Source organism: Hyperolius riggenbachi, chromosome 10 (assembly GCF_040937935.1).
Source record: "Hyperolius riggenbachi isolate aHypRig1 chromosome 10, aHypRig1.pri, whole genome shotgun sequence".
Classification (NCBI taxonomy): domain Eukaryota; kingdom Metazoa; phylum Chordata; class Amphibia; order Anura; family Hyperoliidae; genus Hyperolius; species Hyperolius riggenbachi.
Window position 1 is genome coordinate 177,094,889 of NC_090655.1, and position 26,030 is coordinate 177,120,918.

A 26,030-nucleotide genomic window follows, 5' to 3' on the forward strand; every position below is an offset into this window, starting at 1 on the left:
AATTTGTCAATCGTTTTATCAATCTGTTTTGTGAATCTATTGAATCTGAAATGATCAGAATGGCTATTAGTTTTACTCCATTTATGGGCCAAGTCAATGGCTTCTGCTCTGATATGTTGGAGCTGGGTGGAAGGCGGAGTTGGACTCGAAGAGCATCTGACAGTGATGAGTGACAGCTCAGGTCACAGACAATTAGCTTCCCTCGTTTGTTGCACCTTCATCCCCTGAGTCCCAGACACTTACCAGACTGCGGAAGTTCACATGTTTAGCAGCTTGACTGCATAAGTGTGCCAGCCTGCAGCCCGCCCCTTGCTTCCTGGTGCCTTAGGCCATGGCCTTTGGGGCCTTGCCTGAAATCCGTCCATGAAAGGCATAGTATAGAGCAGTAGAAGTTTTGCTCTAACCTCCCCTCAGGAGTCTAGTGCTGAGACTGTGCAACCATCAAGTCTATTTTCTGCTCGCTCCAGTGCTGGCTCTCCTTATGTAACATGTAATAATCACGCCACATGCAGTAGGACATGTACAGCACTGGTCTTGAGTGGAGAGGTGAGAGCACAGCTTCTGCTGCACTATACTCTGCATTTACACACTAAGCTGGGATAGTGCAGGAAGGGGTGTGCAATGGAATGTGGCAGGGTCGGTGGGTTCTTTGAATCTCAGGGACTCCCAGTACCATGCATCCACCCTAAACAGAACATGGTTTATATTCTCTAGTGTGTGGTGGTGTTTTTTGTTTTTTTCTGGGTGGGGACACTGGACTTCTTGCCTAGGGTGACAAAAAGGCTAGAAACCCCCCTGTCACCCAAGATGGCATTTTCTGTCATATTCTAAAAAAAATGAGATATCTGTAATCCACCCGGAAGGCCAATCATTTTGGGAATCGATTTCATTATGAGAAATCATATTATTATTATTATTATATTTGTGTCCTGTCCAAGACTTTAAAGGGACACTTAAGTTGAACAAAAAAAATGAGTTTTACTCACCCAGGGCTTCCAATAGCCCCCTGCAGCTGTCCGGTACCCTCGCCGTCTCCCTCCGATCCTCCTGGCCCCGCCGGCAGCCACTTCCTGTTTCGGTGACAGGAGCTGACAGGCTGGGGACGCGAGTGATTCTTCGCGTTCCCAGCCACGATAGCACCCGCTATGCTGCTATATGGTATATGATATATGTTATAGCAGCATAGATGGCGCTATTGTTGCCAGGAACGCGAAGAATCACTTGCGTCCCCAGCCTGTCAGCTCCTGTCACCGAAACAGGAAGTGGCTGCCGGCGGGGCCAGGAGGATCGGAGGGAGACGGCGAGGGTATCGGACAGCTGCAGGGGGCTATTGGAAGCCCCAGGTGAGTAAAACTCATTTTTTTTTGTTTGACTTAAGTGTCCCTTTAAGTAGGAAACATGCTATATAAAAGATTACTTGGGTAGCTCACGCTGACCCATTGACAAAGAACCACTAGCAGAGTATAAGGGGCTAAAAAAGATCAAACACCCTCCTTACTAAAATAATGATGCTAAATATAATGTTGTCTTAGTATTTGGAATAATTCAACTTTAAAGGGAACCAAAATCCAGAAGTATAATATATGGAAACTGAAATATTTATTTACTTTAAACAATACTAGTTGCCTGGCGGCATACGCATGCATCTGCAGCCAGTGAGCTGGGCGCAGGGTAAGCTGAATAACAACTTTTGTCTTTTTGGTCCAAAAGATTTAGGAAAGCATTGTAAAACCTTATTGTTTGTTAATGACAAATGGTGTAAAGGCTCCTCTCCTCTTAAGTGCATTACTAGGACTCATAGATTTGGAAATTCTTTGATGTATTGCATTTCTCAAATTGATCATCTTGATCACAAGGTCCAGTCACCTTCCTGACCTGGGCCAAAGAATTCCTCTTTTCTTACCTTTTTCCATTTAATAAGTATACAAAAGAAAAAATTCTGATTCACAATTACTGATCTGCATACATACTTAGGCTACGTTTCCACTAGTGCGGTGTGATTCCACTGCGGAAAACGCGTAAATGAATTTACATGCTTTTGTATGCAAATTGTAATGCGAAAATGCATGCATTTTCGTGTATTTTTGTAAGTATGCGAATTTAACCATGTCAGTGCCCGTGTGCTTTTACAGAAATTTTACACGAATATGTACGTGAATTCGCATGGAAAATTCGCATAGCACAGATTTCCTGACAAATGGAAACAGGCCCATTGACTGTTATTGGGTATGCGAATCTGCATGTAGAAAACGCATGCAGATTCGCTCTAGTGGAGACGGGCCCTTACAGTCAACTCAAGAGAATTGCAGATAAAAACACATCACAAGAATGCGAACATTTAAACATACTACACAATCACACCAGTTACTATATCACACAGTCATGTACATTCTGGAATTAAGACAGTCCTTATAGTGCCAAACAATAAATTTGTTTATGTAACTGAAAAACTGTACAGGAATTTGAGATATTGAGAAATGTGAATATAAATCGGAGTGCCTGTTCTAAATAAACAATGCGTATCACAGAAATGTGTGCTAATCTATTGGATGAAATTGCTTCATTCAGTGACGCAGTTTACCTTACAAAAACTGAATAATTAACAAATAACATCAAATTAAACAATTTTTAAAAGAAACAAAAATAGAAAATACATTTTATAGTTACTACTGCCTTCTGCAATAAAAATAATAATAAATCAATAATGAATGAACATATTCTCTAGCTTATCTTTGATGGCCATTTGTGTAAGTTTTTGATCAAGCAAGCAGCTCCCCCTAGTGGTGAACATTTGAAAAATTGCTAATTAACTTTAAAGTTTGTACATACAGCAGCTGCAGCATGGATATGAAAACCAAGTCACAATCAAAGCCCAAGTCATAGTCAAAGCACACGCTCTAACAGTAAAATCTGACAGCAGTTATTAATTGATAGAATGCAGATGATCTTTGGAATGCTCGAAAGTTAAAAATATATTAACATTTGATGGGTGAATATTTTAAGTCATAAGATCTAAACATTAAAAAACACTAAAACGTTCTTTGATTTGTTTAGTGAAAATCATATAACCCCTGTATCTCACCTCCCAAAATATATCAGAGTAAGTAATTGTTACTGTAGGAAAACATGTCTTGTGCTACCAATAGCCAATGGAATATCCTACCGGTTACTTGTGCAAAGCTGTATCTCAAATAAAGAAAATCCATTTAAATTTGAAGTATGACAGGTGTACATGCCTACCTATTTGAGGTTTAGATAGCCAAGACATTAAATACTTTGTAGATATTGGCCAAATAATGTCATTTTAAAAATATACAATTGCGTACAGTATTATGGCAGTTACAGTAATAGATATATTTATATGTGAAGCTCCGTTGGCCAAGAATCAAATGCTACTTATCCTGCAAAGAAAAAATGAAATATCCCAATGCCCTTTTCTTTCACACAGTGCATCATATAGAGAGTTCATTGTACATTTTTTTCGGTGTCGTTCTGTTCTTGCACTTGTGTGCTTCTTTCTTGCACAACCTCTTGTGGGGTTGCTGTTGAACTGCCAGTGTTGTTCACTGAGGGTGGCATTAGTTGTGCAGACTGGAGTACAGCCTCAGAGTGCTCTCTTGCCTTCATTCGAAGAGCTGCCACACTTGCTGTGCGATGACTCTGGCAGTTGTAGGGAGGTAGAAATGAAAGTGCCAGAGGATCAGATACACAGCAGGAACATAAAGGACCGCCTAGAAGAGAAAGATAAATTATCATGTTATCATGACCTCCATCAGATCAAGATGTTATACAGTTAAATGTAGTAAGTTATGTAACATTTTATGAAAACTATTTAATGTAATGAGAGGCATATATGTGGAAAAAAATCTTTTAAAGCACTGAAGTTAAAGGAATATGGAGGCTGACACAGTTATATCCTTTTTTTTCAATGACCTTTGCCTGGCTGCCCTGCTGATCCTCTGGGCCATATCCAACTCAAGGTGATAAGTAGCTTGCAGATGCAAGCTACTTATCACCTTGCCATCAGGTGAGGATTACCGGCAAATCCTACTGCCAGTTTCCTTAGCGTGATGGTCGGTTGTTAGGGGGCGTTCCTCAGGTGAAAGCCTGAGTGATGCTTCCATGTCCCTGGCAATGGGGGACAAGGTTTTATGCTGTGGTGCTGTCCTTCAGCCCTACGGCCTCGCTCCCCGGACATGTACGCGCACCCGACGAACATCCTGTGCATTCCTCAGCCACTGCATCTGGGTGTCTTTTTTAATAAGAATACCAGCAGAGCTCCCCATTGGGCCACCACACATTACCGAAGCCCCCCATGCAGGTGCGCCATCACCCCTGTCAATTTACATACCGCCACTGGACATCCGCCAACCTCTCACTGCAATGATGCAGTAATTACAGTGTACGCTCACTGTAATTAGTGTTATCGGAGCCCCAGCAAAGCAACTTTGAAGCTCCTGCCAGGGCTTCCCATTGGTCCACTGTCTGAGCCAATGAAAATGATCCAGACAGTGGAACAATGAGGATCCCCGGCAGGCAGGGACGGATCTGGGGGGGGGGGGCAAGCGGGTATCTTGCCCCAGGCGCAGTTTGTTGAATTCTTAAAAAGGCCGCAAAATGAATGGCAGTTTAGGCGCCAAAATCTGACCTTTAGGCGCCAAAACCTGACCTTGCCCCAGGCGCAACTTGGTCTTGATCCATCCCTGCCGGCAAGAGCTTCAAAGATGCTTTGCCGGGGCTCCAATAACAGTATTACAGTGACAGATACATTGTAATTACATGGCAGCGAGAGGTGGTGGGTGTTTAGCAGCGGTATGTAAATTGACAAGGGTGACAGTGCAGCTGTGTGGGGGGGCTTCGGTGATGTGCAGTGGCTTATTAAAGAAGACCCCTAGATATAGCGGAGATGACAGCGTTAGCGGTTTTAGACTAGTGGTGGGCGGAAATTTCACCTATGCGTAAGTATGCATCATAATTTGAAAATGTCTACAAATTGAACATGAATTACGCATAATTGTGTAATTAGAGGCGTAATTATGATTCACAAAAGTAGTATGCTGTACATAACGTAATCACAGTTGTGCAGTGCAAAATTTTGCGTAATCGTAACTGACCCATTACGAGCACCACTAGTTTAGACCTGCTCTTTGCAGATCTAAGCTAACACTCATGTCCGTTGGGAAGCATCGCTTCCCTCCTCTAAATTAAGGACTCACCAGTGCATAGCGCTGGAGAGTTCACCAATAGAATATGGCCTCCTGTCTCTTAACCTGCCTGGCGTTCTATTAAGATCGCCAGGCAGGCTGCGGGAGGTTTTTTTTTTAATAAAATAAAAACTATTTCATGCAGCCAACTGAAAGTTGGCTGCATGAAAGCCCACTAGAGGGCGCTCCGGAGGCGATCTTCCGATCGCCTCCGGCGCCCAGAATAAACAAGGAAGGCCGCAATGAGCGGCCTTCCTTGTTTTGCTTACATCGTCGCCATAGCGACGAGCGGAGTGACGTCATCGACGTCAGCCGACGTCCTGACGTCAGCCGCCTCCGATCCAGCCCTTAGCGCTGGCCGGAACTTTTTGTTCCGGCTACGCTGGGCTCAGGCGGCTGGGGGGACCCTCTTTCGCCGCTGCTCGCGGCGGATCGCCGCAGAGCGGCGGCGATCAGGCAGCACACGCGGCTGGCAAAGTGCCGGCTGCGTGTGCTGCTTTTTATTTGAGCCAAATCGGCCCAGCAGGGCCTGAGCGGCAGGCTCCGGCGGTACTGGACGAGCTGAGCTCGTCCAGACCGCCCAGCAGGTTAAAGGTATACTATCAATACCCAAGTGTTCTAAAATGACAATGTACAAATAATATAAAAAATATATAAAAATAAATAAGTAGCTGTGTAAACATTTTCCTACTTTTCATGTTAAATATCAGAGGCAAAAACTGTAATTTATTGAGGGTAGGATTTAGCTATATTGGGACAAATCAATTGCAGAAGAGGTGTCTGCTTCAATGCACAACCAGAGTTGCATATCAGACTACAGAAAGCAAATATCAAACATATCAAACTCTGAAAGCAAAAACAGTATGAAAAGCTGTGAGAATTAGTTACATTTCCTCTGCTCTCTTCAGACAAGTCAGTCAGAAACACAGGACACAGGAGCTGCAGCTCTTGGGAGCTCTCTCTCTCTCTGTCACACACAGAGCTACACATAGAGTTAACTGATCAAGTGTGAGGGGAATTTCCCCTCTCCTCATGGCTCAGTCAGCGTCAGTTTTGGCATCAGTATACTTTGAAAGTATTTTGCTAACAGTAAACAAAGAAGTTGCTACTAAAATGTATACACCAGTACTTAGCAGCACTTCCCAAACAATTCCTGTGTCAATTGAAAAAAATATGAGAATCGATAGTATTCCTTTAAGCCTGTTACAGTATTTCATTGGTCCAGGCAGTGGACCGATGGAGAGCCCCAGCGGGAGATTCAAAGATGCTTTGCCGGGGTTCTACGAGAACTACAACAACGGGACTTGTGGCGAGGGGCGGCGAATGTCCAACGAAGATGCTGTTAAATTGCTCAGGGGGTGCCTGCCTCAGCTACGGGGTGCTTTGGCAATGTGCAGACAGTCCGATGGAGCTCTGGGAACCTCCTTACTACAGGAGAACCCCAGATGCAGCGGCACAACTCATGCGTTAGCTGGTTTAGACCTGCTTTTTGCAGGTCTAAGCTAAAGCTCATGTCTGATATTGCATACCTATGAATATGCGCTGGGCGCAGAATAAAGCTGATATACGGCTTACCCTCCTCCTGCACAAGCCCTGGCGGCGATAATTACCAATCCCCCTCCAGGTTGACGTTGATGGTAGGGAATGATGTATTTCAGCTTCCAGGTATTGCTGGTGGCCGAATTAGAGAGTTTTAAACGTGATTTTTTCTTAAGATGGCGCCCAAGTTACTCACTGACCGCTGCTATAGCCATAATTCCTATTACGGCCTATGGTGGTGCCGCCTGCGCCCAAATCTCCTGCACTTTTTAACAGCACTCGCTGATGCTTCCCGGGAGCATGATAACTGCAATTGGATAGGGTGTAAAGAACTCGCTGGGTGATTATATTGCCCAAGTGAGTTTTTTACTCCCTAGGGGGGTGTTAAATTTAATTGGATTAGGCAATGCTCCTATCGCCTAATTTAAGAACTCGACAGCGCTTATCGCCGGTGAATTGGGTAATACGATGGGGCCCATAGGATGTGGCCCATTGAATATTATGAGCAGATTCACTTTTTAATATATAATTCACTTGTTCTCCTCAGTTTTCTCCTAGGTGATATTTTCACACCTTGTCATAAACTGCTTTGAAAGCACCAGCAAGCAAGGCCAGACCAGCAATTGGTCTGGTTGAACTTGATGGACATATGTCTTTTATCAACCTAAATAACTGTAATGTATGTAACTGTAATTTTAAAAATGGTAAAAAGAGTTATTTAGTCCTCCAGCTCACATATATTTAGCACATTCAAAGTGTAGGCTTTATCACTCACCAAGAGGGGCTTCCTCCAATCACAGCTGTACTTATAATAATTGCCGCGGCCGTGATTTCAATCGCGAAAATAAAGAAAACTAAAAGGCGTAGGGCGACAATTTAGGGGTCATCAGAAAGAGGAGAAAGAGAGCTTTAAAATGATATCCATCTTTCCATAGTTACATTGTATTACACAGGCCGACTTTTTCTGCTGAATGGAGCTGCTGACACTGGGGAAAGTGTCGCCCCGTGTAATACAATGTAACTATGGAAAGATGGATATCATTTTAAAGCTCTCTTTCTCCTCTTTCTGGCGACACCTAAATCGTCGCTCTACGCCTTTTAGTTTTCTTTATTTTCGCGCTTGAAATCGCGGCCGCGGCAATTTCAATCGCAAAAATAGCGAAAACTAAAAGGCGTAGGGCGGCGGTTTATATATCATTGGAAAGAGGAGAAAGAGAGCTTTAAAATGATATGCATCTTTCCATAGTTTCTGCACTGCTCGGAGTCCCTTTAAATATACAGTGATACTGGTCAGTTGAGGAAATAACACTTTCTAGTTTATTATGTACGGCAAATCTGATTAAAACAATTGAAAGAAACTCTAGTCCCTCATTTAGTCACACTTGCAGATGTCAGCTTACATCTGAAAATATACTAAATCTATGAAAGCATTCAATATGAAACCTTTTAAGGTATCCATTGAAATTAATGTACATTTTAAAGTGTACCTGAACTGACATGTAACATGAAGAGATCAACAGTTACATATAGTACTAAGCCTACTAAGTAATTGTCTAAAGTATCTTTCTATTTCCTATGAAGCAAGTATATCTGTTATCTATGCAAATGAGGCAATCAAATGCATTTAGCCAGATGTCCTAAAAAGTGAATAGAAGACAAAACACTTTTATCTGGCAGAGGAAACAATGCTGATAAGGATTTAGTGCTGGAAAGGTAAAGTTTAAAGTGTCAATAATTATGCTTTGGAAGTAAATAAAACAGATTTTACATCAGGTTGTTATATCTGCTGTTTAGAATTCTTAAATATTCATCTTAAATCTTAAACTGAAAATAAAGATGTGCGACTGTTCTGTTACTAGTGCTCTATTTACCATTAGTTTTACAACCAGTTTATTATCTAATAAGTTTAATATCATTTCAGATTTGCTTTAAAATATTTAGATTTTTTGTTTATATACCCACCCACACACTATTATAGAAAGTGGTGATATGTAAAGAAGTATCAGTATATGTAGAGTGGACATATTTATGCTAAAGAACTTCACAAACTCTCATTGGATTAGGCATTAATGAAAATAATAAAAAATATTTTAAAAATCTGATGTTAAAATGTAGCAGGTGTCTAAGCTATGTCTCAAATCAGTTATCCAAACACAGCTATGAGTGTTCGATCCATTTAAAGTTTCATTAATACGCTGAATACAGTAGACACAAGCCTTGGTGCAGTTAAAACATGTGGTTTCAGATTCTGTTTTTCTTTGTGACACAGCTAGTTGTTGATGAATCAGTGCTGGCAAAACCCAAACCTCCCCCCTTACACTAACTCATTCCTGATGCTTAATGTGCACCTGAGATGAATAGTAGTGCATAATTTATACTTACCTGGGGCCTCTGCCAGCCCCATGCAGGCCAAGAGCTCCCTCGCCATCCTCTTGGGCTTTATAGCTGTCCCGTGGTCAGCATGTGAATTTTGTTAGTTGCGGACTTTCACGCATGTGCTGCCTGGCCTCTTCAGTGCCTACACAGTACTACGGTACTACTGCACTGAAGCTCCTGGCCACAACGGGGACGTGTGGGTGGCCGGGCCGTTCATGTGCAACAGACCCCAATGTCAAAATTTCAGAAGCTAACCACGGGACAACAAAGAAACCCAGGAGGATGGCCAAGGAGTCCTCAGCCTGCATGGGGCTCAAGGAAGCCCCAGGTAAGTATTAATGCTGCACTACTATTCATCCCAGGTGCACTAACTCCAAACCCCCCTGACAGCTAGCCTTAACCTTTACCTTGACATTTACCACTAGAGGACCACAATGTTAACCCCCCCCCCCCCCCCCCTAAAAACCAGGCCATTTTTTACTAAATTGGCCACTGCAGCCTTAATGCCTCACTGCAGGGCCGCACAACTCAGCACACAAGTGATTCCCCCCTGCCCACTTTTCTCCCCACCAACAGAGCTCTCTGTTGGTGGGGTCTGATCGCTCCCCATGTTTATTTTCTTTTGTAAATATTTATGTCTTTATTTTTGTAATATAAATTGCTATTTATTTATATATTTTTTAAAATCCCTGCCCTCCCTCCCCCCACCAGCCAATCAGCGTGATCAGCTGTCATAGGCATAGGCATCATTTCCCTGCCTCTGGAGGGGACAGCCGATGACGGCTGTTGATTGGCATCAGGAGGTCCTGGGGCTGCCGCTGCGGCCATGCCCATCGGCGTGACGCGGTCGAAGTCAGATAGCCCTCCCCCTTCCCTGTACCCCTTCCCTTCTCTCCTCCCATTATGGAGCACAGTGGGGAGGATGACAAAAAGCAGCCCCCCCAGCATGGCTAATTGGCCCCTCTCCTTCAGGTTGAGCAGTGTGTGCTTACCAGTGCAGTTTCTAGGTTAAACTGCTCCCAGGGCGAATATCAAAAATACCCCTCCCCCCCCCCCCCCCCCCCCCAAAAAAAAAGCTAAAAAGCTGTCAGCTGCACTTAGTGCGCTTCTGTCCGTTTTTTATCAGCACATCAATGTTACAGATTGTTACGCATTGCTGAAAAGCGGATAGAAGCGCGCTAGTGTGTACAGGCCCTAAAGAGTTTAGGCTGCTGACACCGGTCCCACCTGTTCAGTGACATGTTGTGGGCAAGCACAGCATTGCGTGAAGGGAGAAATCAACACACGTGGTGATTGGCTCCTGCCTGCAAGGGTAGGGGTGTTGGGCCAGGGCTGCTGGAAGCTGCAGCCACACTCCCAACTTTTTGAGATGAGAAGGAGGGACACTTTAAGACACTCCCACGGCTAGATTTGTACTTTTTCCCGCCCAAGGCCCTCTGTCACCAGATGCCCATACACCACTTACTCCCCCCCCCTCCCACACACACACACACACACACACACACACACACTCACTAACGGAAAAGTCAACAACTACAGAAGAAAGCTTTTTACATCCCATCATTCCAGCACTAGGGCGCTCTTTGCTCAAGTAGGTTTCTTCATAGAGCAAGCACGGGCGTGAGCGAGCGTATCCATACTGGCCAAGCACAAGTAAAGTCTGTGCATGCCTAGTAGAACTAAGGCACTTGTGCAAGGCTTTTTTATTCTGTGCACAAGCACTTAATTTTACTGGGCATGTGCGGACCTTGCTTGTGCATGCCCAGTGCAGATACATTCGCCCACACTCGTTTACGTTCTGAAAGGAAGATATAGGAAACCCCTGGACTATCCTGCCCTTCCATTGAGGCACCACAGCTCCCAGCAAGCCCTACCTCCATTATAGAAGTACCACAGTTTCCAGCATGCTTCTCCCCTCCACAGAGACACCACAGCTCCCAGCATGCTCATCCTCTCCCTTAGAGGCACCACAGTTCCCATATAGTATTGGATTGTCCCTAGGGCTTCAAGAGATGGCTGCTGGGGCCCTCAGGGCCCAAATGTGAATTATGGTCCCCTGCAAAACATTTTCAGTGGAGTGCACTCACCTGTCCGGCTGACTTGCTCCTCTATGTGTTTCATCCTCGTGGGCGCCTCATCTCTGTGACCTGACGGCATGAACATACTCCAGTGGTCACAGAGATGAGGTGCATGTGAAGATGAAAAGCGAAAAACTTGTAGAGGAGCGCACCATCCAGACAGGTGTCTGTGTGCTCTGCTACGAATACTCAGAAGATCCAGGGGACCACTATTCACTGGGAGACCAGGGGGGTTTGCCAGCCGGCTCTGGCGCCCTAAGGGAAATCACAATACTATATGGAGGTGGAGGGGCATGCTGGGATCTGTGGTGCCTCTATAGAAGGAAGATGCATGCTGGGACATGCGGTGCCTCTGTGGAGGAGAGGAGCATGCTAGGAGCTAGGAGCTCTATAAAGGGGAGGGAGGAAGGGGCTTGCTGGGAGCTTTGATGCCTCTACAGAGGGGAGGGAAATGCTGGCAGCTGTAGTATCTGTATAGGCTGGGAGCTGTGGTACCTCTGTAGAAGGATGGCTTGCTGGGAGCAGTGGTACCTTTATACAAAGGGGAGGGTGGCTTGCTGGGAGCAGTGGTACCTTTATACAAAGGGAAGGGTGGCTTGCTGGGAGCACTGGTACCTTTATACAAAGGGGAGGGTGGCTTGCTGGGAGCACTGGTACCTTTATACAAAGGGAAGGGTGGTTTGCTGGGAGCTCTGGTACCTTTATACAAAGGGGAGGGTGGCTTGCTGGGAGCACTGGTACCTTTATACAAAGGGGAGGGGGGCTTGCTGGGAGCAGTGGTTCCTTTATACAAAGGGGAGGGTGGCTTGCTGGGAGCACTGGTACCTTTATACAAAGGGGAGGGGGGTTTGCTGGGAGCAGTGGTACATTTATACAGAGGGGAGGGTGGCTTGCTGGGAGCAGTGGTACCTTGATAGAGAAGGGAATAAATGGGACACCTAATGCTGTGGGATGGAGGAGGGGTTGTCAGGACAGAGGAGCAGGGCAAGTACTCACAGCATGCAGGCCAGGGGGACACAGGCAGTAGACACAGACACATCCTGTGTTCAGCTGAGCACTCTCCCCTTCCCCCGACACCATGCTTTGCAGTCTGGACTCGGACTCTTGGAGGGGAGGGGAGAAGGAAGAAGATGCCTGTGACCCACTCTTCAGGAAGTTATAATCCCAACCAGGCTGTCAGATGAGCTTTCTGATAGGTGGGAGGGGGCGTTCCATGTGGGAGGAATAGCTTATTGGCTGCCAAGTGTTTGCTGACTCTGGGGTGAGGGGTCAAATTTTGGCTCCATTCTAATGTTTAGGGGGCAAATAGAGCATGACATACGTTCACAAACAGATGCAAACTCGAACATGCCTTGTTCGCCGCCAACTATTCATCCGGTGAACAGTTCAGGCCATCTCTAGCGTTCACCACCACTGCCTCCCCCCGACCCCCTGGCAGCATTATGGAGCGCAGCAGCGAAGAGGATTACAAGCAGCCCACACACACTCACATCTCCTAGGTTCCAGACGCTAGAGGTTCTGCCTGTCTGCCCTGCATTACCACCACTCTGTACTTGAAGTAGAGCGGCGGTGATGCGGGGCAGACAGACAGATCCTCCAGAGCTTTTAACCTAGGAGATGTGAGTGTGTGTGGGCTGCTTGTAATCCTCCCCGTTGCTGCGCTGCGCTCCAGAAAACTTATCCCTAACTCCCACTGCAAAATCCCCTTCTTGAACCTAACCTCCTCCCTGCAAAATGACCTTCTTGACACCTTTTTCTAACTCTGTGCTAATGCTAATTCCTAAAACCTGATCTCCACCCTAAATTTAAATCCTCCTAACCACCTCCTTTTTCCTGACCATTGTTTTTTGGCAGCTAACCCTCACTGCAACCTAGCGCTAAATCACCCTCCTGACATCTAATCCTAACCTTTCCATGAACACTGGGGCTGGGGTATTTAGTCCACAGGGTGTGGAGGATGTAAGGGTCACTATGGGGGGATGGGATATACAGTCCATAGAGATACTGGGGGTATACAGTGGTATCATGTTCCTTTCAGTTGGTGGCAGGCCGTGACATATCGAGCAGCTATTTGCACAGTTGTTTCCTCTCCTCTTCCTACAGTAGTAGCGTTTCCTCTCCTCATCTGTGGAGGTGAAATCCTGGATGTGGTCAGAGAGTCTCTGGAAGTGGACAGTCCTCACATCGTACTCTAGAATGTGGCCAGATCCTACCCTCCCATTGGACTTGAGCGTGCGGGAAATGATTGGGTGTAACTCCCCCAATCACTCGTTCCAGCGCCAATCTCCATAGTGACAGCGGTGTTGTGACTCGCTGGTATGTAAGGATTGATCGCCACTGGAACAAATTATATGGTGAGTGCATTGAGTTGCTTCATGCTGCACTCAACTTTGTAAGGATGGCTGGAGGGAGAGGATGAGAGGGGAGGAATACTGCCTGCGATGGGCTGGTTTCACAGTAGCTATGGGTCAAATCCGGCCCACGGGCTGTAGTTTGCCCAGGCCTGATCTAGAGGATAGAATTATATGAATAACATACATGCTTATAGTAAAGTGGAGCTGTCAGATATATTGCATTCCTCTTCTTTATATTTTTATGATTTTTTTCTTTACGAGTTGTCTCTTTTCAAGATGTCATAATAACATTGTTGAAATACTGTATAACCAATTATTTGATAGTGTGAAAATAGTCTGTGAAAAAAATGTTCTGCTTTTCCCTGGCAGTGTGGGAATCATGGCTTTATCAGGTGAATTCCTGTATGACTCATATTTAAGACATGAGTACGGGAAAATAGTAGAATGAAAATAGCCTGTTACTAGAAACTGAAAGTATTCTGGTGAAGGACAAGGCTAAATGCATACGTATGCAATTAAGGGAGGAACAAGTCCATTGCATAGTATAAACGTGGGAACTTAGAAATGCAGAAAACGTTACGCCACATATATGAGATGCAGAAACCATTACTACAGATGCATAATACAGAAAACGTTACCTCCGACACATGTGAAATGCACATATATTACTCCACATATATGAAAAACAGCAAAGGTTACTTTAGATATAAAGGGTGCTGGTGGGGTGAGAGGGAAGAATAAATGCTAGGTGCTGGTGGGGTGGATGGGAGGGATAAACACTGAATGCTGATGGGGTGGGAAAGAGGGAGGGATAAACACTGTGCGTTTTAGTGTTAGGTGTAGTGGTAATGGAAGGGTTAGTGTTAGGTGTAGCGGTAGGAGGGTTAGTGTTAGATGTAGCAGCAGTGAGGATAGTGTAGGGTAGCAGTAGTAGAAGGGTTTGCAATAGCTTTGCAATGTGTCCGATGAGAGTGCATTTTTGAAGTGCAGTGGGATGTATCGCAAAGTACTCAGCAGTGTTGTTCAGCCCCCCACACACACAGACACGCATACATACACAGACACACACATATACACACACACACTGTTTTAGTAATACAATGTTGACAGTGGCAGACATACGGCCATGCAGGCGCAACGGGGGCCCCTCAAGTTCCGGGTGTCGCCAGGTTTTGTTTTTTTTTACTTTTATTCCCTGGGGGGCCCGACTCCTATACTCTCCCTTCCACACCTGGGGGGGCCCCCCTCCTATTATGAGCGGCAGAAGAGCGACAGATACAGCAAGGCTCTGGCAGGGTAAAGCAGACGCTAGAGGTCCAGCCTCCCGGTCCACGCTGTCTCCTCTGTAATGCTGATCGCACTGCTTAATGATTTAATGCGTGCAGCAATTACAGAGGAGACAGTGTAGACCTGGAGGCTGGACCTATAGCGTCTGCTTTACCTCGCCGGAGCCTTGCTGTATCTGTCACTCTTCCGCCGCGCATAATAGGAGGGGGCCCCTGAGGTGAGGAAGGTTAGGAGTCGGGCCCCCCATCCCCACCCACCAAGCTATCTATCTGCCCACCCTCCCACCTGGCTATCTAACTGCCCACCCGGCTATCTGTCGGCCCACCCTCCCACCTGGCTATCTAACTGCCCACCAGGCTATCTTATCTGCCCACCCTTCCACCCCCACCATGCTATCTATCTATCTATCTATCTATCTGCCCACCCTCCCATTTCCACCAGGCTATCTATTTGCCCAACCCTCACCAGGTAATCATCCACCCACCCACCCACTCTCCCTACCTGGCAATTGTTTAGCCCTCCCACCTTAAGTGTTCAGGCGTGGGGACAGACCTGGACTGCTCAAGCAGGCACCATGGTCAGTCGGTATCGGTAAGCATTGACATCTTCTACAGCACTTTACAGAGTACATATTCGTGTCACTGACTGTCCTCAGAGGAGCTCACAATATAATCCTGCCATAGTCATAGTCTAATGTCCTACCATATTATGATGTATTTACATAGCACTGACATCTTCTGCAGCACTTTACAGAGTAAAAAGGAGATGTGCAATCTTGAGCTACTTGAACACAGGTGCGGTGAACAATACAATACTTTAGCCGCTCCTCCTCCCCGGCTGAAGGGATGGACTTGATTAAAAAGATAAAAGAAAAACGGAGAAGCACTTCATTGTGTATGAACCTTTTTTATTTGCAGAAACATGCAAGATAAAATTCCACTTACTAAAAAGCGGTGTAGAATCAGCTTATCATGGGTTAAACCCATAATAGACCTTCAACGGGCAACCAACTCCTCTCTGTGGCTAGCAGCGGGGGGTGTCCTAGATGGTGTGGACGGGGTGCCTCCTGTCGGTGTCTGTGTGCCATTGACCTCACAACGCGTTTCGGCGTATCCATGCCTTTGTCAAGTGAGTCACTGGCTGGCACACGGGGGTTTTTATACTGTGGTGGTGGATAAATTGGAGCACGTGGGTATGACGTCTGTGAGTGCGTCCATAAAGACGTGCCCCAACTTTTTATCCTTCCATCTCATGTCATGGCCCGCCCCCAAGTCGTTTGACACAGCTAGCCACCTCACGCGAGTGGAACGTCACTGCTGGCCGCCCCATGTGATCTGACGTGGACCAATAGTCAGGGTCCACGATCGGGTTGCAATGGCAATAAGGTACAACGACGGCCTGGACCTCAGGACCTTAAAGAAAACCTGAACTGAAAATGAAAAGACAAAATAACCATACACAGGTCATACTTACCTCCTGTGTAGTCTACTCCTCAATCTATTTCTCCTCTCCTGCGTCCTGTTTGTCCACTGTGATCAATGGAATTCTCCGTCCTCCATTTTGAAAATGGCTATTACCCCATAACAGCTTCCTGGTCAGCACACTGTTAAACTGTTACATCGCTCACTTGAGCCATAGGGAAACATGGACACATCAGTTCTCCTCTCAGCTGTAACTGACAGCAACTGATATATAACTGACAGCAACTGATATATAACTGACAGCAACTAGTATATTTCAGTTCTGACAAAATGTTGTCAGGACTGGAAGGGATCACTGTAAGAAGAAAATGGTGAGCTTCTGAGAGGAACTGATGGCAAGGTAACTATGTAATGTTCATTTTAAGTTACCTCATGTGTTTATTTTAAATAATTTTACTCAGTACAGGTTCTCTTTAAGGTGAGAAAGGTCACGCAGGAAATTCATTTCCTGGACTTAAAATCTCTTTTTTACCCTTATATGTTTGCTGCATATTTAGGCACATAGCACACACCCTGCTGGACTATTCACCAGCTGGCTTGTGATCAAATTTGCTTTAAATTTAACAATGTATGGCAGATAGTTTACCAAGGTCGTCTTGGTTACAGACCTTTGGTTCCCGCCTCCAATTTATCCACCACCACAGTATAAAAACCCCTGTGTGCCAGCCAGTGACTCACTTGACAAAGGCGTGGATATGCCGAAATGCGTCGTGAGGTCACTGGCACACAGACACCGACAAGAGGTACCCCGTCCACACCCTCTAGGACACCCCCCGCTGCTGGCCACAGAGGAGGAGTTGGTTGACTGTTGAAGGTCTTTTATGGGTTTAACCCATGATAAGCTGATTCTACACTGCTTTTTAGTAAGTGGAATTTTATCTTGTGTGTTTCTGCAAATAGAAAAGGTTAATACACTACGGAGCACACCTCCATTTTTCTTTTACTTTACATAGTCATGTCACTGACTGTCCTCAGAGGCGCTCACAAGTTAATCCTACCATAGTCATAGTCTAATGTCCTACCATATTATTATTATGTATAATAATAAAAAAAAACATCTTGGAGTCATCCACTGTTTACAATCCACTGCCTTTTCTTCCCACTGCATCTTCTGCCTCCTAGCTCACTCCTCCTCTGTACTAGGTTCCAGCCAGGTAGTCTAGAATAAAAGAAGAACACAGAGAGCCCAATATAATGTAGTATATACTGGATGAGGGGATAAGTTAAATGTGAGAATGAGATACTCTCAAACCAGGGTTGCCATCCAGGCAACCACTGTAAATGCAGGTGAGGAGATTAGGCCTGTCCTCACTCAGGATTAAGAATTCGCTCTCGTTAGATCAGGAAAGAAGGGGGTAGAGCACCCCTCCACCAGGGGTGAACACTGTAGTACTATTAGAGAACAGAGGCGTCAGCAGGATAAAAATACTTAAAAACTTTAAAATGCTTGGGAGGCAGTGGTGGACGTACGTCCAAAAAGCAGACACATAAACTGTTAATTTCAAATAGACAAATGTATTGTGGCATAATCCCCAAAAATAGATACAACGCGTTTCGCAGGTACAATCCGCTTCATCAGGCAATAAAACAGGGATATGAACTGTAGACAGAGACAGAACATTATTCCATGAGCCCACTGGAATGTGCATAAGTATAAAAGTACTTAAAACAGTTATAGGGATATTTACACATATGATATGAAAATGAGGAACATACGTAGACATATTCACATAAAACCTTCATATATTCTAAATAGACATAAGTGGATCTGCTTTGTAATTACAAAGCAGACCTATAGGTGTCATAAAGGTGCAGGTGGTGCAGAGGAGGGGGGGGGGAGGTGGCGAGAGATGCAGTGTTCAGTGGAAGAAAAGATCTGAGTTATGGGGGAGGTAGTATGGAGGGGGTACACGTGCAAGGCTGTAAGGCTGATACAGTATAGTGAATTACAAAATATATTGTAAAAGTAAGTATACCATATGGGAACCAAAAGGCATGGGTAGTAGAGAGGTGGAGGGTACAGTGTCAGAAATACAAAATGATGAATGGATCAAGTAATTAAAATGCTAGGCATATGTGTATAATAATAAAAAATCAGCTTACCAGAAAGTGGTCATGAGCGAATGTAGCACCTCTGTAATGTGTGTAGGCTAGACGGCACTTTAAATATGATGTAATAGGCTAATTGGGACTGAACGACCAATGGGAGAGGAGCGTGGCAGGATCGTGACCGGTGTAGTGACAGAATGTGGAGCCCCACAGATTGGGCAGCCCCGCATGTGCAGTAGATGCCTGTGTCCCATTAAATTCTGCAGCTACGTAAAACGTCCTAAATATCTCAGCTTCCGTACCACGTACACTCCCGAAATTTTCCGGCCAGTGAGGGGACGCCCTGATCTGGCTCTGTGCCGAATTGCAGCCCCCGAGCCCCACTGGTTCCCGAGATAGATTTGCTGTAATCGGTCTCGAGAACCAGAGGGGCTCAGGGGCTGCAATTCGGCACAGAGCTAGATCTGGGGGTACTCTCCTTACCCGGAAAATTCCGGGAGTGTACGTGGTGCGGAAGCAGAGATATTTCAGGAAAATATTATCTAACTTTCCACTGAGCATGCGTGCTACTCAGTTAGGAAGGCTGCCTCCGGGCTGCCCTATCTGATATTACACCGGCAGTGGCGAGGGAGAATGAGGGGAGCGTGATGGAAATGTGACTGTGACGTTGCATAGTGGGCGTGTGTGGGGGAGCTGTGCGGCTGCGCGCAAGTGATGTGGGCAGGGGAATTAACAGTGAATAGACAGGGTCAGAGGCAGTATAGGTGGGGAGAAAACAGCGCCATGTTTAGGAAGGGTAAGAGTGGGCAGTGGTAGTAGTGTGAAGGGACGATATAGATGGGGATTAAGACAAGAAGAATGGATGAAAGACGCTAGAGCAGGTATGTCAAACCGGTCCTACAAGGGCCGAGATCCTCACACATTTTTGATACAGCTCAAATGAATTGATGGGTCTGCACTTTGCACGTGCCACTTTGCACGTGGCACTTTGCACTTTGCACGTGTTTGCACATAGCACTTTGCACTTGGCACTTTGCACGTGGCACTTTGCATGTGTTTGCACGTGGCACTTTGCACGTGTTTGCACGTGGCACTTTGCACTTTGCATGTGTTTGCACGTGGCACTTGGCACTTTGCACGTGTTTGCATGTGGCACTTCGCACTTTTCACTTGGCACTTTGAACGTACGAACCTAGGCCTGATGTTAATTGACAGCCATTTTTTTGTTGTTGTTTTTGGGGGGATTTTAAGTCCCCACATCATCAATTATTGTTTCCCTTTAAAACATAATGATGTTACATACCTCATTTACCCTCAAAAACGTTTTTAAAGCAATTTAAAGGGCCACTTCCGGGTTTTCTACCCGGATATCCAAATTTGCCCTTATACCCCGGATAGTAGGGTCAGATATCTGATTCTATTCGGATACCCAACAGTTCGGATCCAGATATCTGGTCTGGATCTGGATATCTGGGTATCCGGATCTGGGTCAACCCGGATTTAGAAAAGTGGTATCCGAGCACCCCTGATATATATATATATATTGCTGCAGTATATCATGAGGTTATATACCATTATTGCCTCTGAGGAAGCAGGTCTTTATCCTGTGAAACAGCTGTAAGGCTCTCTTTTATTGCAATGTACGGGGAAGGTTGGAGGAGTCAATAAACTGTGACTGATATAATTGCAAGCTGGTGCCTGGACTCTCTTGGCCTTCTTATTTGGAATATCATGAGATTTACTGCTGACCTATGGACTGTTTTTAAAATATTTTGAAAATAAAAGCTATGCTTTAAATATCACGCATTGGATGGTTAAATGATAAAATGAAATATTTCCCCATTAACGTTCTCTATACGGACCTACTCCCCCTTCTCTTCCAAAACAACACTTTACAAAACTATTTTCACTGGAAAAAAAGGTGTTGGAAAATGTGGTCAAGTGGTCAATCATTTGTCTTAGACTAGGTTTTATATACATATTATTAAGCTACAATATCCTGGATTTAAACCTAAACCTAAAGATGGACATATATAAATCAAATTAATAATAATAATAATAATATGGACATGCTACACTTTTCATGTATATGCAAGACTTTTTTATTTTATTTTTTTCGGATTTAGACACAATCCACACTTGTATACTGGCAGTAACTGCAAACTAAAGGCCTGTACCCACGACGCGATTTTCCCAACAATTTTTCTGATGGCCGGCAATACTTTAACCACCCTGGCGTTCTGATTAAATCGCCAGGGTGGCTGCGGGAGGGTTTTTTTTAAATAAAAAAAAAACTATTTCATGCAGCCAACTGAAAGTTGGCTGCATGAAAGCCCACTAGAGGGCGCTCCGGAGGCGATCTTCCGATCGCCTCCGGCGCCCAGAATAAACAAGGAAGGCCGCAATGAGCGGCCTTCCTTGTTTTGCTTATATCGTCGCCATAGCGACGAGCGGAGTGACGTCATCGACGTCAGCCGACGTCCTGACGTCAGCCGCCTCCGATCCAGCCCTTAGCGCTGGCCGGAACTTTTTGTTCCGGCTACGCTGGGCTCAGGCGGCTAGGGGGGCCCTCTTTCGCCGCTGCTCGCGGCAAATCGCCGCAGAGCGGCGGCGATCAGGCAGCACACGCGGCTGGCAAAGTGCCGGCTGCGTGTGCTGCTTTTTATTTCGTTAAAATCGGCCCAGCAGGGCCTGAGCGGCAGCCGCTGGCGGTGTTGGACGAGCTGAGCTCGTCCAGACCGCTCAGCTGGTTAAGCGACCGTTTGGCAATATCGGGGCATGGGTACAGGAGCTTAATGCAATGTAAAATGGTACCTGCCGGCCACAGAGATGGTTCAATTTTTATGGGGAGTCCAGTGCAGTGAGAGGTCCATCAAACCCCTCGATAAAGTTCCAATCAATCGTACAATCCACATAGGACTCGACCCTCCAGGGATGATTCAAGTGATTTTTATTGCGTACATAAGCGGTGATATAGCACACAAAAAGCACAACGTTTCGGGCAGAGGCCCTTTCTCAAGTGCTCAAGTCATCTGGTAAAACCACTGTGAAATATATAGACTCAAATTAACACGCCACACCCAATGAATTGGGGGGCAGGCACAATCTTAAACATACATTAACCCTTCCAGGGCCAGAGAGCAGCATAAGCATTAGTGGAAAACATCTATAGAAAACATCTGAGACTGAAGTCTTCGTTAAGGCCAAAAGGTGACTGTGTCCCCAGCTTCTACATCCACCAAGCCTCTCGTCTAAGTAAAATGGTTCTGTGGTCACTACCCTCAGGGAATCGCACCACCTCTAAGATGAGCCATCTAAGCTGAGTCACACTATGAATAAATTCTTTAAAGTGTCTAGCTAAGGGGGATTCACGATTGCTGTCTTCCTCCCCACTCTTAGATTTAAATGTATTGAGGTTCTGTATATTGCTTCTGTGTTCGTTCAACCTGGTTTTGATATCTCTCTTGGTCTGGCCTACATACAGGAGCTTAATAACATGAACGTCGTTTAGCGTAGTGCGGTGATAACAACTATCATGGCGCATTAGATCTTTAAGATCCCCAATGACTCTACACAAAGTACTGCGATTGATTGACTTCCCGTTCGCTCCCATCCTGTGCTGTTGTGTGACGTTGCGCTTACCTGCTGGCCGAAAGATGGATCGTGGAACGCTCGTTTTGAGGGGGACTTTGCTGGATCCATCTTCCTCTGTCAGGTGGTGAGTATTCAGCTTAAGAGTTGCTGCAGGACTTCCCCTTACTTGCATTAAGTGACTCAGTCAAACCTAGAGTTCCAGAGGCTAATTAAGATTAGGATACAGATGCACAAGGGTCTAATCTAGGATTGTAAGTTTTTGCTTCTCTTATGGCTAAGTTTTCTTGAATTCCAAACAAAGCAGGGCAACAAAGGGTGACAGTTGCTTGAAACGGTGTTTGCTACTGCATCATCTGGTGTTAGTGCTACCAGATCATCAGTCATTGCCACTTCGAAATCTGGCTTAACAACCAATTGGGTACTTTATCTGGTAGCCCACACTCCCACCTTGCTGCTGGTGCTATAGTTGAGTGTAGCTTGTGTTGGCCTAGGTGGGCCACAGTGAAAATATTTACAAAGATCCAGCACAAGGGTTACACGTTTTAATTACTGGATTATATCTAAACTGAGTGTTAAGTGTATGGGTCATTACATTATTTTGGTGGTGACATTAAATAGTAAGTGCTAATATTGTTATAAGATAGTCTCTTGCTACACAAAATACAAATACTGTAAATGTAAGTGTGGTATTTATTTTTTTTACACATCCTTGCTATGGTATCATTATGATGTTAAATGGTTTCTTCAATTAAATATGGAGCATAAGGTGGTTCCATAACATAACTACTGCCCATTAAGCAGGCAAAGCATTGGGGACTTATAAAATACTTCAGAAGTTCTCATATAACATTGTAACATTATCACAAGATAAATTAATTTATGTCAACTATTCCCAGAGCTTGTATTGCATTATAAAATGAATGTAATAGCTTGATCGGAATTTACATGAGGAAAAACTAAGAAACTAATCTACTTAAGAAAGTTAACATTCATTTAATACATTTAAAATGCATATGTTCTATATGTTCTTTAAAAAACATAAAACATAAATGGAATATTTTCCCTAAAATGTGTAACATGCTTTAAAGGCATTTGCTTGTTAGCCGTTAACCACTGTTGAAAGTATCCACATTTTCTATTCTTGGTTCAGGTCCTAAGCACTGCATACTTATGCAGGTCTGGCAATGAAAGAGTTTTATCTCCATTAGCTGCCGATATAGTGCTGAATCAGAGCATCACACGGTGAGATCATCTGAACAGATTAATACTTAATGTAATAATCCAGGCTCACTGCGGTGGGGTGAAGGGGAATCAATTCTGTGAGTCTGACAGGAAGAACTCCCCCACTCCAAATCTCACATCCCTAGCCCTGATCAAAGCACCGTGCACAAGGCAAACAAATCGACCGCTGGAAACAAACATTAACCATTATATCCCTGCACAGAATATTGGTCAACCTCTGAAGAATGATCTCCACTGCAGCTGGTAGAACAATTTTTTTTAGCTCTTTAAAATGCAGTTCAGCAGGACTTGACACTCATTTCCCAGAGACTGATATTAACTACGGTGACCAGACATCCCGCTTTAACCGGGTCACGCCCTGGGTCCGGGTTCCCCGGTCCCAGGTTGCATTGCGTCCAGGGAAACATCCCGCTTTTACCCGTGGATGTCTCGGCCGCAGGACTCCATGGCCACCATGCAATGCGTAGGAGGGCGCGGCCACTCAACCGAATCAGCCTCACCCCCAGCTTGCTACCCTGCCCACCCACCAATCATACGGCCAGTTCTGCCTCCATTTGCTCTGCCCACCTTCCAATCACGCAGCCCCAAGACTACAATACAAAAGTGGCCGAGTATGCGCCGCATACTTCTGGTTCTGCATTCCACATGGACCACAGGAACCAGAAGTAAGTGAATGGTGCATAACTCTCGGCAGAGCGGCCCAACTCCCTGCCCGCCTGGCTACTTATACCCCCACTTCCATGGCTGGCTACCTATACCTAGCTACTTACATTGGGACCCCTACCTATGCCCTATGCCTAGCTACCTATGCATAGCTCCCTGAACTGGGACACCCACCTATGCCTAGCTACCTACTGGGGCACCTACCTATGCCTAGCTACCTATACTGGGACACCTACCTATGCCTAGCTCTCTACTGGGGCACCTACCTATGCCTAGCTACCTATACTGGGACACCTACCTATGCCTAGCTACCTACTGGGGCACCTACCTATGCCTAGCTAACTATACTGGGACACCAAACTATGCCTAGTTACCTACTGGGCCACCTACCTATGCTATGTCTAGCTACCTATACTGGGACACCTACCTATGCCTAACTACCAACTGGGGCACCTACCTATGCCTAGCTACCTATTCTGGGACATCTACCTATGCCTAGCTAGCGATACTGGGACACCTACCTATGCCGAGTTACCCACTGGAGCACTTACCTATGCCTAGCTACCTATACTGGGTAGAGTTGGGCCGAACGGTTCGCCTGCGAACGGTTCCATGCGAACTTCCATGGTTCGCGTTCGCGTCCCGCAGGCGAACCTTTGCGGAAGTTCGGTTCGCCCCATAATGCACCATGGAGGGTCAACTTTGACCCTCTGCATCACAGTCAGCAGGCCCAGTGTAGCCAATTAGGCTACACTAGCCCCTGGAGCCACTCCCCCCTACTAAAAGGCAGGCAGCGGCGACCATTACGGTCACTCGTGTGCCTGCATTAGTGAGAGTAGGGCGAGCTGCTGCAGACTGTCTCTCATAGGGAAAGATTAGTTAGGCTTAGCTTGTCCCTGGCTGCATACCTGTTCTGTGAACCCACCACTGCATACCTGTTCTGTGAACCCACCACTGCATACCTGTTCTGTGAACCCACCACTGCATACCTGTACTGTGAACCCACCACTGCATACCTGTTCAGTGAACCCACCACTGCATACCTGTTCTGTGAACCCATCACTGCATACCTGTTCAGTGAACCCGCCACTGCATACCTGTTCTGTGAACCCACCACTGCATACCTGTTCTGTGAACCCACCACTGCATACCTGTTCTGTGAACCCACCACTGCATACCTGTTCTGTGAACCCACCACTGCATACCTGTTCAGTGAACCCGCCACTGCATACCTGTTCTGTGAACCCACCACTGCATACCTGTTCTGTGAACCCACCACTGCATACCTTTACTGTGAACCCACCACTGCATACCTGTTCTGTGAACCCACCACTGCATACCTGTACTGTGAACCCACCACTGCATACCTGTTCTGTGAACCCACCACTGCATACCTGTACTGTGAACCCACCACTGCATACCTGTTCAGTGAACCTGCCACTGCATACCTGTACTGTTCAGTGAACCCGCCACTGTATACCTGTTCTGTTCAGTGAACCCGCCACTGCATACCTGTTCTGTTCAGTGAACCCGCCACTGTATACCTGTTCTGTTCAGTGAACCCGCCACTGCATACCTGTTCTGTTCAGTGAACCCGCCACTGCATACCTGTTCTGTTCAGTGAACCCGCCACTGCATACCTGTACTGTTCAGTGAACCCGCCACTGTATACCTGTTCTGTTCAGTGAACCCGCCACTGCATACCTGTTCTGTTCAGTGAACCCGCCACTGTATACCTGTTCTGTTCAGTGAACCCGCCACTGCATACCTGTTCTGTTCAGTGAACCCGCCACTGTATACCTGTTCTGTTCAGTGAACCCGCCACTGCATACCTGTTCTGTTCAGTTAACCCGCCACTGCATACCTGTTCTGTTCAGTGAACCCGCCACTGCATACCTGTTCTGTTCAGTGAACCCAGCACTGCATACCTGTTCTATTCAGTGAACCCGCCACTGTATACCTGTTCTGTTCAGTGAACCCGCCACTGCATACCTGTTCTGTTCAGTGAACAGTTTGGTGTGTCAGTGTGAAGCAGTACCTTAATAACACTACCTGATTGATGTATACACATGCAAGATGTTTTAAAGCACTTTAGGCCTGTCATTTAGCATTCAATATGATTTCTGCCCTTAAAACGCTGCTTTGCGTCAAATCCAGATTTTT

The 26,030-nt window shown here is 45.7% G+C and overlaps 1 protein-coding gene across 1 annotated transcript in view; it reads right to left on the bottom strand.

Moving 5' to 3' along the window:
- Positions 1-3,330: 3,330 nt before the first annotated feature.
- Positions 3,331-26,030, bottom strand: part of DRGX (dorsal root ganglia homeobox) — a 178,083-nt gene continuing 155,383 nt past the window's right edge. The window contains exon 8 of the mRNA XM_068257994.1: positions 3,331-3,731. Within this exon, the coding sequence (XP_068114095.1) occupies positions 3,466-3,731 (266 nt within the window). The 3' untranslated portion in view covers positions 3,331-3,465. The remainder of the gene's footprint in view (positions 3,732-26,030) is intronic.